The 15,734-nt window shown below is 38.8% G+C and overlaps 1 protein-coding gene across 4 annotated transcripts in view; it reads right to left on the bottom strand.

Moving 5' to 3' along the window:
- LOC124804674 (lysoplasmalogenase-like protein TMEM86A) overlaps nucleotides 1-15,734 on the bottom strand; it is a 469,371-nt gene that overhangs the window by 18,834 nt on the left and 434,803 nt on the right. For 2 of the 4 annotated variants that reach the window (XM_047264918.1, XM_047264915.1), the window contains exons 5-6: nucleotides 9,992-10,102; nucleotides 4,763-4,927 (exon numbers count right to left, since the gene is read on the bottom strand). In XM_047264918.1, coding sequence (XP_047120874.1) covers nucleotides 4,769-4,927; nucleotides 9,992-10,102 — 270 coding nt within the window. In that variant the 3' untranslated portion in view covers nucleotides 4,763-4,768. Of the gene's footprint in view, nucleotides 1-3,895; nucleotides 4,928-9,991; nucleotides 10,103-15,734 lie in introns of those variants that run through there. The other 2 variants (XM_047264917.1, XM_047264916.1) reach the window with 2 other exon arrangements.

The following is a 15,734-nucleotide window of genomic DNA, read 5'->3' on the forward strand; positions in this document are numbered from 1 at the left end:
CTGACCTGTAACTATGCTAGAGAAAGATTTCTGCCTTTCCTGTGGTACCCAAAATTTTAAACTGTTGACAGCAATGAGTTCTTAAGTTAGACTGTCCCAGAAATGAAGTGTGCATAGGGAGCAATCAGGCTGGGTGGATTACCTACAGTATTGAGCATTTTTTTAAATTTTTATTCCATTCTATTCTGTGATTCTGTTATTAATCTTATGATGAAACAATGGCTGGGCTTGGGCTGCTGCTGTACTGGATATTGTTAGATAAATGCCTACCTGTGCTCAGTTAATGTGGGTAGCATTCCCACACCAGGTACTGTGTACAGATGATGCTATATTAAAGGTGTTGCTGACCAAAGGTCGTGCTGAGGTGCACTGCTACAAGCCAATGGGAGGCTGAGAAATGGTTACATGGGGGATGCAGAGAGGGAACAGCAAGTTGACTCCCATACCCCAGGGTCCCTTTCTTGCCTACTAGCTCTCCTTCTGACCAAATGTGTTTCCTACCTTCACTCTTAGGGCATCATGCCCTCAGTCTGGCTGTGGCAGCTTCCTGATGCTCCAGAACACATTACTTATATCCCTTGAGGAAATAAATCCCAATGATGACATCTAATCGTTCGTGCATGATCTTAACTTTAATAACTGCCCTGACAAACCCGGATACAAACATCCCTCTTCAATCCTAAGTCAGCAGTGCCTGCACAGAAGCAATTACTGACAGTTCAGTGGAATACATCATACAATGTTATTACAAAATTAATTGTTGTTCCACTTTTGGCTATGATATGGCCATCGGTCTCTGGACAATAACTGACACGAAGAAAATTGGGAGACTAAATAAATGGTAGCTGTCAGTTGCCCGAGAGCTGCCATTTCGAGATTTATACTTGAGTATGCAGTTATACAAATATTGTTTTTAGTGACAATTAAATTGCTTTTTTAGAAAATGGTTTGTCACATAATGTATATAACACTACAAGCATAGTGTGCAAGTTTGTTAATGGCCCATTCGCAGCCCTTGATAATGCCAAGTTGACCACGGAAGCTTTAAATGCAGTGGTAACAGGGTTGACAGGATAATTGAAGAGGGATATATGAATTTGCAGTTTCACCAGGGGGGAATAGATGGCGTAGGAATAACATAAATAATTAGCTAGTGGAGAATCATGCATTGATAGTTTGGGTGAACAAAGTAAAAGAGCAATGGTATTGAATAAATGTCAGTACATGAATAAGGTTCAGCAGTTTTTTGCTGATAATCAGGTGGAGAAATGTTGAAAGGATCCCACTGCAGAGTACTCTAATCATGTAAAAATGGCACAACAAGCCTTTTCTCAAAGTGATGCATAAAAAGAATATGGTTCGTAAAAACCAAATGGTTCCCAGGTTGCGAGCAATAGTTAAGATCCACAGAGGGGGCACTCTAATCAGGCCCATTGTCAACACATGTGGGGGTGGGGGGTGGGGGATATGACAGAGAGAAATTGCATGCCAAGTACTTGAATCAATATCACCCAGTAAACATCAATATAAGCAACAGGGAGCAGCTGATTAACAAACTGTGTAAAACAACAATTCCCCAAGGTCCATTGGTAGACATTAAAAATATGTAAAGCAGTAGCTCAGTAGGGTAGACTCTGAGTATAATTACCTATAATTTAAGAATCCTGAGTGGCCAACTAGATGATGAATAATGATGTCCACAAATTGATTGATATGATATGCTTGGTGATGATAAACACCTTTAAAAACAAGGTTTGACTATGGAGTCCACTTTGGCATACTGCTTAGTTAATATCCTTATGACAAAAGTAAGGTCATGATGTTATGATCCAACTACCATTACAGGCCAGTAAGACAGGGGTTTGGTGTAGGTACATTGATGACATGCTGTTGTATAAACGATCAAAACAAAAATGATTCTGAATTTAGCATGGAACTGTGTAGTCTGCAAGAGAAAGTGCAATTTACAGTGTAGGACAATCAGGGAGGGGAGGTGTCTTATTTAGACCTGACGATTGCACTCAAGGAGATCAAAGTCGAGTTTGATACATTTAGAAAGGATCAGCATTGACAGCCAATAACAGGTTATTCAATACATCACTAAGGTAAATGTTTATGGTAAGGCTTTTGAAAAAAATATTAGCTAGGATGTTTTAAAGAAAAAATATGGGCATAGAGCAATTCATGGGACAAATGGCGATACATATAATGCTAGTGAGGATGAATAACCAATTGACAGGTTATTCAATACATCACTAAGGTAAATGTTTATGGTAAGGCTTTTGTAAAAAAATTTAGTTGGGATGTTTTAAAGAAAATATATGGGCATAGAGCAATTCATGGGGCAAATGGTGATACATATAATGCTAGTGAGGATGAATAACCAATTGACAGAGAGTGTAAGTAATCGTAGCACACCATATTTTGGTAAAATTTCCTAGAAGCTAGGGAAACATTTAAGAGCAAGAAAACTTAAAACTGGTCTTTTGTATCCCTTGCAAAGTCAGTGAGAAGTAGAGACACAAAGAGAGCATAGCCTGCAAAAACTGCAGTGCCACAAGGATATATAGTATCAGATGTGACGATTGCCTGAAGTGATACTTGGGGCTGACTGGCAGGGGATTTGATATTATGTTTAGGGAGCATTTAAACCAGGCTCATTCACTGTGAGCACCCACCTATGGGATTGTGGCCATTCCGCCACCAGCACATCTAGCAACTTAAAGATATTGCAAAAGGAGAACAAAGAGCAAGCACTTAAAACCCTGGAAGAAATCAAGATAATGTGCTGCATAATGCACATCCCCAGCATACAATCAATGGACACACAGACTTGAGACGACATTGTCTTAAAATGCTCGATAGATCCACAAACCCCTGTAATTTTTACACAAAACTACTACTTTTTCCCCTTGCTACCTGTTCTGGGCATAGTTTGTGATTACTGTCAACCCCCATACTAGCACTTGGCTTGTACCTTTTAATTGTGTTATTCTTTTGTTTTTTTCTGTCCCTATAAGAACTTCAATACTTTTTACAAAAACATCAACAGTAGTTTTTACAGGTCCATAGGGCCTTGACACACACTGTTTTTACCAGGTGCACCTATATCCCACCACAGCAATTTGCTGCATGGTTCCTATGTACTGACTTATTACAACTTTTTTTTTATGCTGTGTCACAAGTCATAATGTGTGCGGCTGTAACTACATAACAGTGGACTGTCACTGTTTACTAATATAAAGAATTTGTTTTTTGTAAAAAAGTTACCTAAGCTTCCCTGTTGGGACATGAGCAGATGGGGTGTGGCTATGCACTCTTCTTGTACTATACCATCATGGTGCAGCGTGTGCAGAGCCAGAGGGCACGTACCATGCTTGCTGTCTGTTCCTGCAGGTTCAATATTGATGTGTCATTGCTGGAACTCATGTGATGTGATGTGAACTTCCCTTGTGTTTTGACAAGTTTCTTCAACAGAGATAGATTTTTTTTTCTTTTATTGAGGGTACATTTCATGATTTTTTTATTTGGTGTTTTATGTTGTATGTTCCAGCTAAATTTTTAGCAAATTTTGACAGCATCATTCAGCCCATTTACAAGTTGACAGTGCTCTCCTTTGGCAAATTATTTTTTGGACAGTGAATATTTTATCTTCTACCCACCCTCACATTTTGTTCATTTTTTCCATTATTTGGGATTGGGATAACATTACAGTTTTTTAAAAAGATATTCCCTTTTTATCGAGGTACCTATGTTAAGGGGGGAAGTGGCTTTAAGCTAAGTAACAAGGTGGTGGTCCAAATAAAAGATCTTACATACAGCTGATTTTTATTCGACAAAATGTACTTTCACATCTAGGGTTGTCCTGGACATGAAGTTGGTACTGCCACACAATCAGCTGGTTCACAAATACTTAACAACAACAATGCATGGGACAAAAGCAAAGAACAAACCGTAAAGTGTATAGTAATCAGTTGCAAATAATATTTATTGCAAATTCAGGTTTTGATCACTGTGTGGTGATCTTCCATGCTTAAGGACATATGAAAAACCAGGAACAATTAGGTAATATGCATGCCTTGCTATGTGTACAGTTATATAAGTTTCATATGTGAGGCAATGATAAAATACAAAATAAAAACATTACAACCCTTACATATATACGCACAGTACCAACTGGACTACTCATGTCCACAGTTGAGTTCACATTGAGGCCCCGTTTGCAATTAGTACACAACTCGTACATCATACTCATCTATAGCGTCATCTACATGTGTGATGTTTTGACAACATTTGTTAATTTCACTTTACAATTTGCAGAAATCATCATTTCATTTCTTATTTTTAAAGTAATACTTAGGCACATAAAACAAATAAGGTGGTTATAACTAAATACAGTGACTTATGTTTTACATTTACACGTAAGTTGTGGTAAGTGTCTGAAATAACCAACTTACAACTTGAAATAATACAGTCACTGGGCACTTCATTTCACATGGATCCAAACCTGATAAAAACAAACTATACATGCCACATTATAACCTAATAAAAATGATGATGTACCTTAAAATGCTGTGGAAAAAAAAAATGGAATGCTGAAGGTGAACATACAGCAAGTGACATAAACAAGGCACTAGACTTTGAATTCCATAGCAATACTCTCCTCTAGCACATTCCCACATGGAAACTATCATTTACTTCAGTTTTTCTGGCAGAAATCTTATATCTGAATGGAAGTTATTCACTAAAAGTAGTGTCTTACCTACTATCAGTGAGATGATGAGCTCTGTGGAATTGCTATCCTGATTTTTGTATTTGCTGGTTCACTTGAAGTAATAGTCTTAGTTTTATCATAACTGTCCTTCGAATCTACAACGCTGAGAGCTATTCCCAGCTGAGCTGCATAATACGTAATCATTATCAAGGCCTGTTCAGGTGAGAAAGATTAAAAATTACATCATCATCATGATCAATGGATAAAAACTCTAGATATACAGAAAAATAATGGAAAAATTCACAATCAGCAACTTGCATTATTTCAAAACCTAGAGTACAGCAGTCATAAACTCCATCATCAAACACCCCCCCCCCCCCCCTCCCAACCCCACCTATAACTTGGCTCAATATTGCTCCTTATATTAAGTATTTAATATTGTTTGTTCTCAAAGCAACAATTTAAAAAAGTTTGATGATTGTAATTTCAGAGACAATATTTCACAAAAATATCATCGTATGAATATCAATAGACAGAAAAATCTGTCATACAACTGACAGAGGAAAACACTGTGGTATAGGTGACATGTTCAAAACACATATAAAATTTCAGATCTTCAGAGAGTGTTCCCTTATTTATTATAATTACTTACCCCCTCAGATTTCCTTTAGTATGTTAAAAAGGCAAGTCTCAATTTTCAAAATACAGTAAACTGATTGTAATTGTTCAATTTTGAAGTCCTTCAGCTGACTGAAGTGACATATTGATGGGTTTATCCACTAAGAGGTGTATACAAAGGCAGAAAATATAGAGAATTAAAAATTTAAGAAGCTCATCAAAGTGCATTTCAAAATTAAGCACAAAGAAACACACTTCATTTGTCACCAACAAAATTCAGCAGTCAAAATAATCTCTATATAAATAGAAAAATGTTGCCCTAGCCTCACTACCACTTCCCATTCCCTCCATCCCCCACCTATCCAACATCCACTAACCTCACAAGTGTCAGTGGGATTTAGGGGAAAGGAATAAATGCACAATATACCCAGAACATATCACCACTTGAGAGCATTATTGAACCACTTCTTGCTGCTGCTCTACAGGTGCATGGTACTAGCATATTCACAGGGTCAGATGCAAATGTTGTGTTATGTCTATCTGTATCTAGCCTTGTGGGAATACAACAGCTGCTTTTAATCTAATGAATTTGCCAGTCCATTTGCTGAACAATGGTGGTACACCGGTGCCCTGATTCTGTACATTCTTAGGAATGTTTCTAGTGCCTTGAATTGGTGATACTGAAACTGCCAGTCTATCTGTGTTTACAGACAATGATATACCAAACTGCACAGTCCTACCCCAGCACATTGTTTTAGGTACATTCTGAGATGTGGCATCTTTGGCTGACAGAGCTTCTAGTGAATGTAAAAAGCAGTAAAGTGCTGTCGTGCAGTATGTTCAGCTCTGCTTGATGGAACTTTTTCAGACTTTTTAGATCATGCCAAACAAATACTTTTGATTACACACACTATTGCCTTATTTCTTGAATGTGATCCAGCCTGTTGCTGGTAATCAGCTGTAATAACTGGGCGCTCATTTGGTCCTGAGACATTGTAATACAACTTTGTGTTTGTGTGGAGGGAGGAGTGGAGAAGGAGGAAGAGAGGAGGGGGGGGGGGGGTGGCATTGACTTGCCAAAATTGCAAGCTGAACGAAGAAATAAACCATAATTTTAATTCACTGTCCTCCTCTTGTGCCCTGGCAAGATCTTCAAAATCTAATTAACTGCAATTGTCTTGATACAGACAAGACATCTACTGGTATATTCCACACATCAGCAACATGCCTCGTATCATTAGTGAACAGGGTGATGTAGTCTAAATGAGGGGGTCAGAAGCAAAGTGATGTAAGTGCAATTCAGATACTTTTGAGATAAATGGCTTTGAAGTTCACCTGGTTATAAGAAAATCAGTTTCGCTGGCACAACATTGTAACTTTACAGAGATATACTATAGGATTTAGGTGTTCTGCAGACAAAAGATGACACAAGTTCATACCACCATTCCGGATGAGCAAAGAGCCTAAAATAACTTATATTATTTTGATATGGAAAAGGTTTAGCAGAAAAGTAATAAAGGTGCACATGAACATATTAATAATTTTATCATGCAGTAACTATGACACTTTTGAACATTTTAAATAACATAGGGTAACATTTTAGTCATAGTCACTGTCCAGAATGTCGCTAGCAACATCTTTTAAATCCCCCACGCCTGTTGTTACTTCCCTAGGCCTATCAACACATTCTTATTCATGATGATGACGTCCTGCCTCTCCATGTCATCCTGCCCCTCCTCATCGTTCTTGACATCCTGAGCTGCTTTTACTTTAAGACTGTTCCTCATACTTCAGATTATCAAAGAAAGCATGGTGGACAGGGGAGAATGAAGCATTTCAGCTCTTGCAGGTTATTCCACTTTACACATGTCATGGGTAATTGAGCACTGTACAGTGTATTCAGTGTGACTGTGGGGGTCTTCCACAAAGTGATTTGGAGAAGTCAGCTGTATAAAATTCAACATCCTCATTGAAAGAAATCTTAAAATGCATGATTAATGGACATTCCTTTTTTACATGAATCCATGTAATTGACCGCCAGGCAAATGCATTTCCTTCGGTATCTCCTGGAATGGATGACTTGGTCAAGAGTTTCATGTTAGCGATAGCTACAAAATCTCCCTGATTGTTTGTTGGACCTTTTAATGACATCTACCAATCCTGAGGCATGTACACATGAGTTTGATTCCTCTTGCGTTTCTCAATAAGACCAAACTATTGATCACACTCATTGAATGTGTGCCCAGGTTCTAAGAATTTGTGATTGACTGTTTCAATATGTGTGTGAGAAACTATATGCATCCAGTATTTGAAAATTGTTTTTTTTTTAATATTTTAAAAAACTGTACAAAGAGAACAGTTGCTCTGAATGATGTCAAATTTGAACAACATATTACTGATACAGGGGGAAATGTAACCAAAAAAAGACCAATAAATGGAGGTGTAAGCAACAGAAGAGGCACACCAACCGAAGTGCAGCACACAGCTGTTCCTCAGTCTGCATCCAAGATGCTCAACATGATCCATCAAAAACCATGTGCTGCTGGTGAAGTTGTTTTATAAGCATAATTGCTGTGTGTCAGGAACCCTGCAGAAGTTCCAGACACTCAACAGTATGAAGAAAGGTTTTGGTCCAATGTCCACTAATGGTCTGGAGAAAATGATTACAAAATTCAAAATGACAGATTCTTTTGAAGTCTACTGTGACAGAGGGACAAAATTAGTTGATCTAACACTTCTTGAAGATGTGGCAACGGTATTGCAAGAGATATCAAGCAGTAGTGTGCAAATAAGCAGTGCATGGGGAACTACCAAAACACTGGCGATGCCTGCAAACATGGTGCATAAAATCCTACAAAACATCCTGCATTGCTATCCATACAAAAATCACCCATGTTCAGACTTCCATGCTGAGCTGCCTACAAGAAAATCATTCATGCTGGAATTTCTTGTACAGATAGAAGTGGTCAACGAATCCCCTGGAACTTTCCATGGACAGACAAAGCCATTTCCACCTCCAAGGACATTTCAATACATGGAACTGCAAAATATCAGCAATGGAAACTCCACACACACATCTAACAGTACCACTCCATTCTGCAAATATGATTGCGTGGTGCAGGTTGCTAGCATATTTATCACAGGTCTTTTTTTTTTTTTTAGGTGGTGAGTCCTGCATACACTGTAACCAGTACCCTCACTGGTAAATGCACAAATCATTTTGATGCAAGACGGCACTCCCCTGCATATTGCCCAGCCAGTGAAGTGGCTGCTGCAGAGGCATTTAAGAAATTCTAAAATTATCCGCTGTCATTCCCCTACACTCTGGCCATCCAGATCACCTGATCTTAATCCGTGAGAGTTCTAGCTGTGGGGTTATCTGAAAGATGTTATATTCAGTGCTCCAGTTATGAATGTAGCTGAATGGAAGGCACATATTGCATGACACATTCTGAACGTGACCTCTGAGATGCTCCTATTTGTTGTCTAATATGCTGTTCCTCGATTTCAACTTGTGGCAAGAAACTTTGGACAGCATACTGAATGTGTCTTGCATCAGTCTCATCACAATTAGAAACTGATATTTTGCTTTTTATGCAGGTTTTGGCCTCTAAAAACAAATTTTTCCCATCCAATGTGGTATGTCCTTGGCGTGATGGACGGGCTTATCTAACTAACAGTGCTTGAACTGTTCACAGCTGAACTTGTGCAGTCATCCACACAAAAACATTGTGGATGGTGTAATGTGCAACTCAAATCATAGCCATCACAATGTGATTAATTTGTCATTTGCAGCAGACCCCATTTACATCAAGATGCTTACAGCACCACTTATTGGTAAACTTTTCATTAAATTTTTTTGTTCCATGGCATTTCCTCCTGCATCAATGATATGCAGTTCAAATTTGATGTCTCTTTCTAAAGTGTTTGAAACTGGAACTTTACATAAGGACACCCTGTACATAGCCGTCAAATTCAAATATGAGATAAAGCATCCTCTATATCCATGTGGAACAAAGAAGCACAAGGTAGTACATCGAAAGCACCATGCAACTGAGCACATAGGAGTGAGACTGCATTTTATGGAATATCTTTAAAACCCTAAAACTGTAATCAGTACAAGCCCATTATTTTGGATAATGTGCTGTTTCACAGGACTTGTGTTCACTGGAAAATTTAATAGCATAGCAATGAATGAATAAATAAATGTGCCAGGAATGAAAATCATTCACTGACTACAAAAAGCTAAAAAAAAATCCATTTATCATTACAGTAATTATTTGGCACAGTCTTGTACTTTGAATATTAAAAACTGCTAGCATGGAAATTTACCTAGTCACTTCAACATTTCTCCTCTGAGTGCCATAATGTCAATTATCTCAATGAAAAGAAATACTCTCTGAAGAGCTGAAGCTACATTTCAGTAAGTGGTTATTGATGATTAAAGTAATTTTACTCTCATGAAATATACTTCGACAAAATAAGAGTAGTAAATTCCATAATCGTATTTGATTCATAAACTAAAAATAACCAACTTTGAGATAATACATGCTTCAGTCATTTATTATTCTGTCTTCTTAATCCTGCAAAACATATTTCCAGTAAGCTGACATAAAAAGACAAATTGCCAAAATTTTACAAGGATAAGTTTTTATTTACCTGAGAATGTGGAATTGGATGGTGAAAGTGATGGAATCCAATCAGTGCATCAGAAATAGCAAATACAATGCCCCCAGCACATGAGCATAATTTTGTCCAAGTCCAAAGCTCCTGTAAAATAATTAAAAAACTATTAATAATCTTAACAATATTGTATAATATATTGTTACATTCCATCCTGGATTTTCCATTGTTTGATTAATAATCTGAAAATGCATTAAGTCTTTGACAATGCTAAATTAACACAAGGGAATAAAAATTAAAAATGAAAACACACTTTTAACATGGTCAACTACTTGAGACATAGTAAGATGGGTTGGAGTTTCATTTGCTCCAATTTTAGACATGAATTATCTTTTCTTTTTATTTCATTATGTATATAACATCTATAGTTATGTGAAGGGACTTATTTCTTTGTCAAGCCAATGTTCACAAAGCTTTATTGTTCACTGACTAATTTCATGACTTATGACAACAAAAGAATAATTAGTTTATCCAGAAAAAAAAATATTTAACAGATTATTCAGAATTTTTGATCCCTTCAACACATGGAGTTTACATTTTCAATGAACAAAAAGTAAGTAGTTCATGAAATTACATACCTCCATCATGCTCCTCATACCAGCAAACATATTACTTCTCTTCCAAAACATTCCTATCTTTCAAAACATTCCAATCCTAAATTGTGACAATTTACAAAACTCCGTACTACAGTTTTGAATCCCTTGCTTTTTTCCTCCTCCTTTTGAAAATGCCCACTTTCTACTAGAAAAACTTGTTAGTTTGCCATTTATCCTATTTAGAAAATATCATATTTTAGCCGTTTTTGACAGGATTTGTGAATCCCCATGAGAGTATAAATAATATTTACAACTTAGTTCCAATAATGATATTAATAATGCCACTGTCCAAATCATTATTAAAATTACAATTAGCAAAGGAGTAAGCATGTTTATGTCCCTTAATTTCTCTGTTTTTCCTATTATAAATCAAAAGGTAATAACAAATTTTAATTATTATTCATACACATGTCTATAAATAACTGTCGAGGAGAATACATCAATATTTGGTGTCTAATAACTAAACTGTTAATACCTATACATTGCCAGCTGGTATCAGTTACTCAGCATACAGTAGTTAAATTGAAACCATGTATGTGTAAATATCTTCATGGATCTTCTTTGAGTCAGTCTGCAGTAGTCATTAACATCATTAACATCATGTAGCTGTTGTGTCAGGTGGCAATAGATATATCAAAAGTGAACAAATCTGTGTCACCTATTTCATTACCACTTTCAGTCAACCACTAATTAAAACTTAATAGTTTCTCAAGCCCAGTTACTATGAAAAAACATTAACTTCATGCATGTTTCTATCAGAACTGGATTGTGAAAGTGTCCTAAAAATATGTTGCCACTGTCAAAGCCTTCACATTCTAATGAACGTGTTGTCCTGTGATGAATACACTATACACTGTATAGATGACATATTAGGTTGAAGACAGACACGATTAAAAGACACTTACACATTGGCTTTCAGTCACAGTCTTCATCAGAAAAAGAAAGAGAAAAGCACACCATTCATTCATACAATCAAGCCACACATCACACACGCGAGAGCATCACCTCTGGCAAATCGGACCAGAATGCAACTATCACATAGAATGGAATCGGCAATCTAGAGAGGGCAAGGAAAGAGAATAGATAGCAATATACAGGTGGGGGGAGCACTGTCCAGTGAAGTACACAGGGACTAGAATACCAAAAGGCTCAGCATCACGAGGTAGCAGAGCATGGAGGTGGGGAAAACAGAGCAAAAAAGGAGGGGATTGGGGAAATATGGGTAGGTGCAGGAGCAAACAAAGAGGATGGGAAACGAGAATGGGAAGGAGGTGATAGGACAATATGTTACCATAGGTTGAGGCCAGGATAGCTACAGGAAGAGAGAGTGTGTTTTAAGGATAACTCCCAACTGCGCAATTCAGAAAGACTGTTAGTGAAGGGAAGACTCCAAATGGCTCGGGTAGTGAAGCAGTCATTGAAATCAAGCATGTTATGTTCAGCTACATGTTGTGCCACAGGCTGGTCTACTTTGCTCTTGGTCATAGTTTGGCAGTGGCTGTTAATCCTGATGGACAGCTACTCTGTAGTCAATAATTGCAACAGAGCTGATAAATGAGATGCATTGGGCAGGTCTTGCACCTGTGTCTTCCACAGGGGCATGATCCTTGTGCCATGGGGTTGGGATTGGGAGGGGCATGATAACTGTGGAAACACAGATACTGTTGGTGGTTGATGGGTTTACTGTGGGCATAGATACAAAGAGATCCATCAGAGAGGATGTGGTGTCACCGCCAGACACCACACTTGCTAGGTGGTAGATTAAATCGGCCGCGGTCCATTTAGTACATGTCGGACCCGCGTGTCGCCACTGTGATCGCAGACCTAGCGCCACCACAAGGCAGGTCTCGTGATACGAACAAGCACTCGCCCCAGTTGTACGGATGACCTAGCTAGCGACTAGATGTACGAAGCCTTTCTCTCTCATTAGCCGAGAGACAGAATAGCCTTCAGCTAAGTTAATGGCTACAAACTAGCAAGGCGCCATTAGCCTTACAGTGATTGTAATTAAAGTCTCCTGTGTATAGTCAAGAGCGATGTACCACAATGATTGATTAAAGATAAGTATTAATCCAGCTATGTACTTTTCTTCATAGCCTTAATTACGTAGCCTGTTCCAGTACTTCACGCCCGTCTGCGTTAGGCTAGCGTGCATTTTCAGCCACCTCGATCTACAAGATGTTGGCCCAGCTGCCGACACATCAGAGGAGGTGGTCAATATCTAGGAAGGTGGCCTAATAGACTGAGAAGGACCAGTTGAAATGAATGGGAGAGAAGGTGTTGAGCTTGTGAAGGAATGAAGACAGGGTGTCTTGGCCCTAAGTCCAGATCATGAAAATGTCATCAATAAACTTGAAGGAGACTAGGGGTTTGGCATTTTTGGGGTTAGGAAGGTCAACTCTACATGGTCCAGAAACAGATTGACATAGGAGGCTGTCATCTCTTTCACACAAAAAAATCCCTCCCATATAACATAGCCACCCGAAGATGGCATATCTGCAGTGACAAGAAACCCCTTGCCCAGTATGATGGGAGTCTTGCCAAGGCCTTCACAAACAGGCACCATCTCCCAGACCTAGTCTGCAAACAAATTTCTCATGCCATTTCCCCTCACACCCCCAATCCTCAGACCACCCCCAAGAACCAGCCACAAAGGAGTACCCCTCCATCGCCCATTACCAGACCAGACTGTAACAACTGAACCACATCCTTGCCACGGCTTTGATTACTTGTCATCATACCCTGAAATGAGCAACATCCTCCACAAGATCCTTCCCATCCCGCCTAAAGTGGCGTTCTGTCACCCACCCAACCTCCACAACATCATAGTCCATCCCTATGCCACTCCCAATCCCAACCCACTGGCACATGGATCGTACTCCTGTGGAAGACCCAGGTGCAAGATCTGCCCAATCCACCCACCCAGACCTTCCTATTCCAGTCCTGTCACCAGTTTATCCTATCCCAACAGGGACTGGGCCACCCGTGAAACAGCCATGTCAGTTACCAACTCTGTTGCAATCACTGCACAGCTTTTAATATTGGTCTGATAACCAACCAGTTGTCTACCAGGATGAACAGCCAGCTACAAACCGTGTCCAAGAGCAACCACCCTGTGCCACAACATGCAGCTCGACATAACATTCTTGATTTCAATGCCTGCTTCCCCACCCAAGCTGTCTGGATCCACCCCTCCATCACCAACTTTTCTGAACTGCTTAGATGGGAGCTACCTTACAGCATATTCTCCACGTCCATAATTATACCTGCCTCGACCTACAGTAACATACTGTCCCCACACCTTCCAGCTAACAGTTTCCATCCCCTCTGTCCTGTCGCTTCCTGCCCATTCCCATCTCCCACCCTGACTGTTTGCTCCTCTCTGCCAACGCACTCATGCATCTTTATTCACTCTCCTTTTTTGCCCTGTTTTCCCCCACCTCCCTCACCCACAACCTCCAGAATATGCACTGTTGGCATTCTAGTCCCTGCATGCTCTGCCAGACAGTGCTCCTCTCTCCCCTCACCTGTACACTGCTGTAGCTTCCCCTTCCCCAACCCCTCCAGATTGCTGTTTCCATTTCACATGATAGTTGACACGCTGGTTTGAGCTGCCAAAGTTGGTAGTCATGTGTGCGTGAGGTACGCTTGCTTGTGGGAATGAATGGTGTGTGTTTCTCTTTCTTTTTCTGATGAAGGCCGTTGCCAAAAGATGTGTAAATCTCTTAATTGTGCATGTCTACAACCTTACGTATCATCTTTACAGTAAGTAGCACTATCTTTTCCTACATTGTTGATATTCCACCCAGGAATCTCCATTGTTTGAATACACTACATAAACTATCATATACAAGCTATTTGTCATGATGATATGAGTGTCAATAAATGTGGAAAGGTGTGAAGTTAAATAATTCATTGTCGTGTTCATTTCAAGCTTCTCATTAAACAAAAACACAAGGAAGCAGCACTGCTACCACCAAGACAAATCCAGGTTAGTCATGTTCCAAACTGTATGCTGAACAGTCAAACATTTGGTAGGTAGCTGGAAGTATAGCAACACACAATGAAGACATTACATGTAAAGTTTATGAGTAGGCACTTTGCTAATGAAACCTTGAAAAATATCACTGATTAAAGTCAGGAAGTACAAGCCAGTTTAAACTGATACAGGTATGTATGTTTATGATACATTTTGTACCTACTACTTAAAGGGTCAGAAAACGTTGAGAATGAATTTGATTTGAAGCAACTGTAGCAACTTTATGAATAAAAAACTCATTAACACTTAGTTCTCATGTTTCTTTAAAACTACAAACACAATTTATCCTGATAGAAGGGTATTATGGTCCTACACAGCCTGTTTCCAAGTTACATATATGGAACAAGTACTACACTTAATTTTAAAATTATACTAAAAATTTATGGTACAATTGCAGAGTAAGTATTGTTATTTCAGTAGATTTTATCGCAAGTGTTACTGCTTTTTTTCTAATGATTTTTTTTTCATTATGTTAACTTACTACAAAGAATACTAAAGATTTTTATGCCTAAACAGGAAACTAATGTATCAGTGGACATTTTATTCCTCGTGTATTCTTAATGTTATTTTCAAAAAGGAATCCCAGAACTTATGACAGTGTTCAAGAATGTAATGAGCATGGTCATTTTGAAGATATTCTCTTTTGCTCATTACTTTGCAGAAATGCACCTTCAACTAGAGTCTAATACTGATTTTTCTTGTTGTTTCCTTCTAGTCCAAGAACTGTGTGAAGCAGAAATCAAATAATTGACAAAAAGAAAAAAAAAACATGTTTTACTTGTTACTTTTGAGTAATGCATTCCCAGGAAATTGCCAACTGTAACTACACTTTTATAGGATCTTTTTGAGAGATATAGTTAGAACTAATTGGAAGTGACATTCACCTCAACACATCCATCATACACTGCAACCCTAAGAGAGCCATAACCACAACATGCCAGCCACTGTCTCCGCTAAGACTGTACAAATCACACCCCCTGGAGCTCAGGACATGAAGAACCATATTTCCACAGCAGGAGAAGGGAGGCAAGGGGGGGGGGGGAGTTTTCTCAGCCCTTTTACCGTAAGGTGTGTTATCTCACTT

This window comes from Schistocerca piceifrons, chromosome 7, assembly GCF_021461385.2.
Source record: "Schistocerca piceifrons isolate TAMUIC-IGC-003096 chromosome 7, iqSchPice1.1, whole genome shotgun sequence".
Lineage (NCBI taxonomy): Eukaryota > Metazoa > Arthropoda > Insecta > Orthoptera > Acrididae > Schistocerca > Schistocerca piceifrons.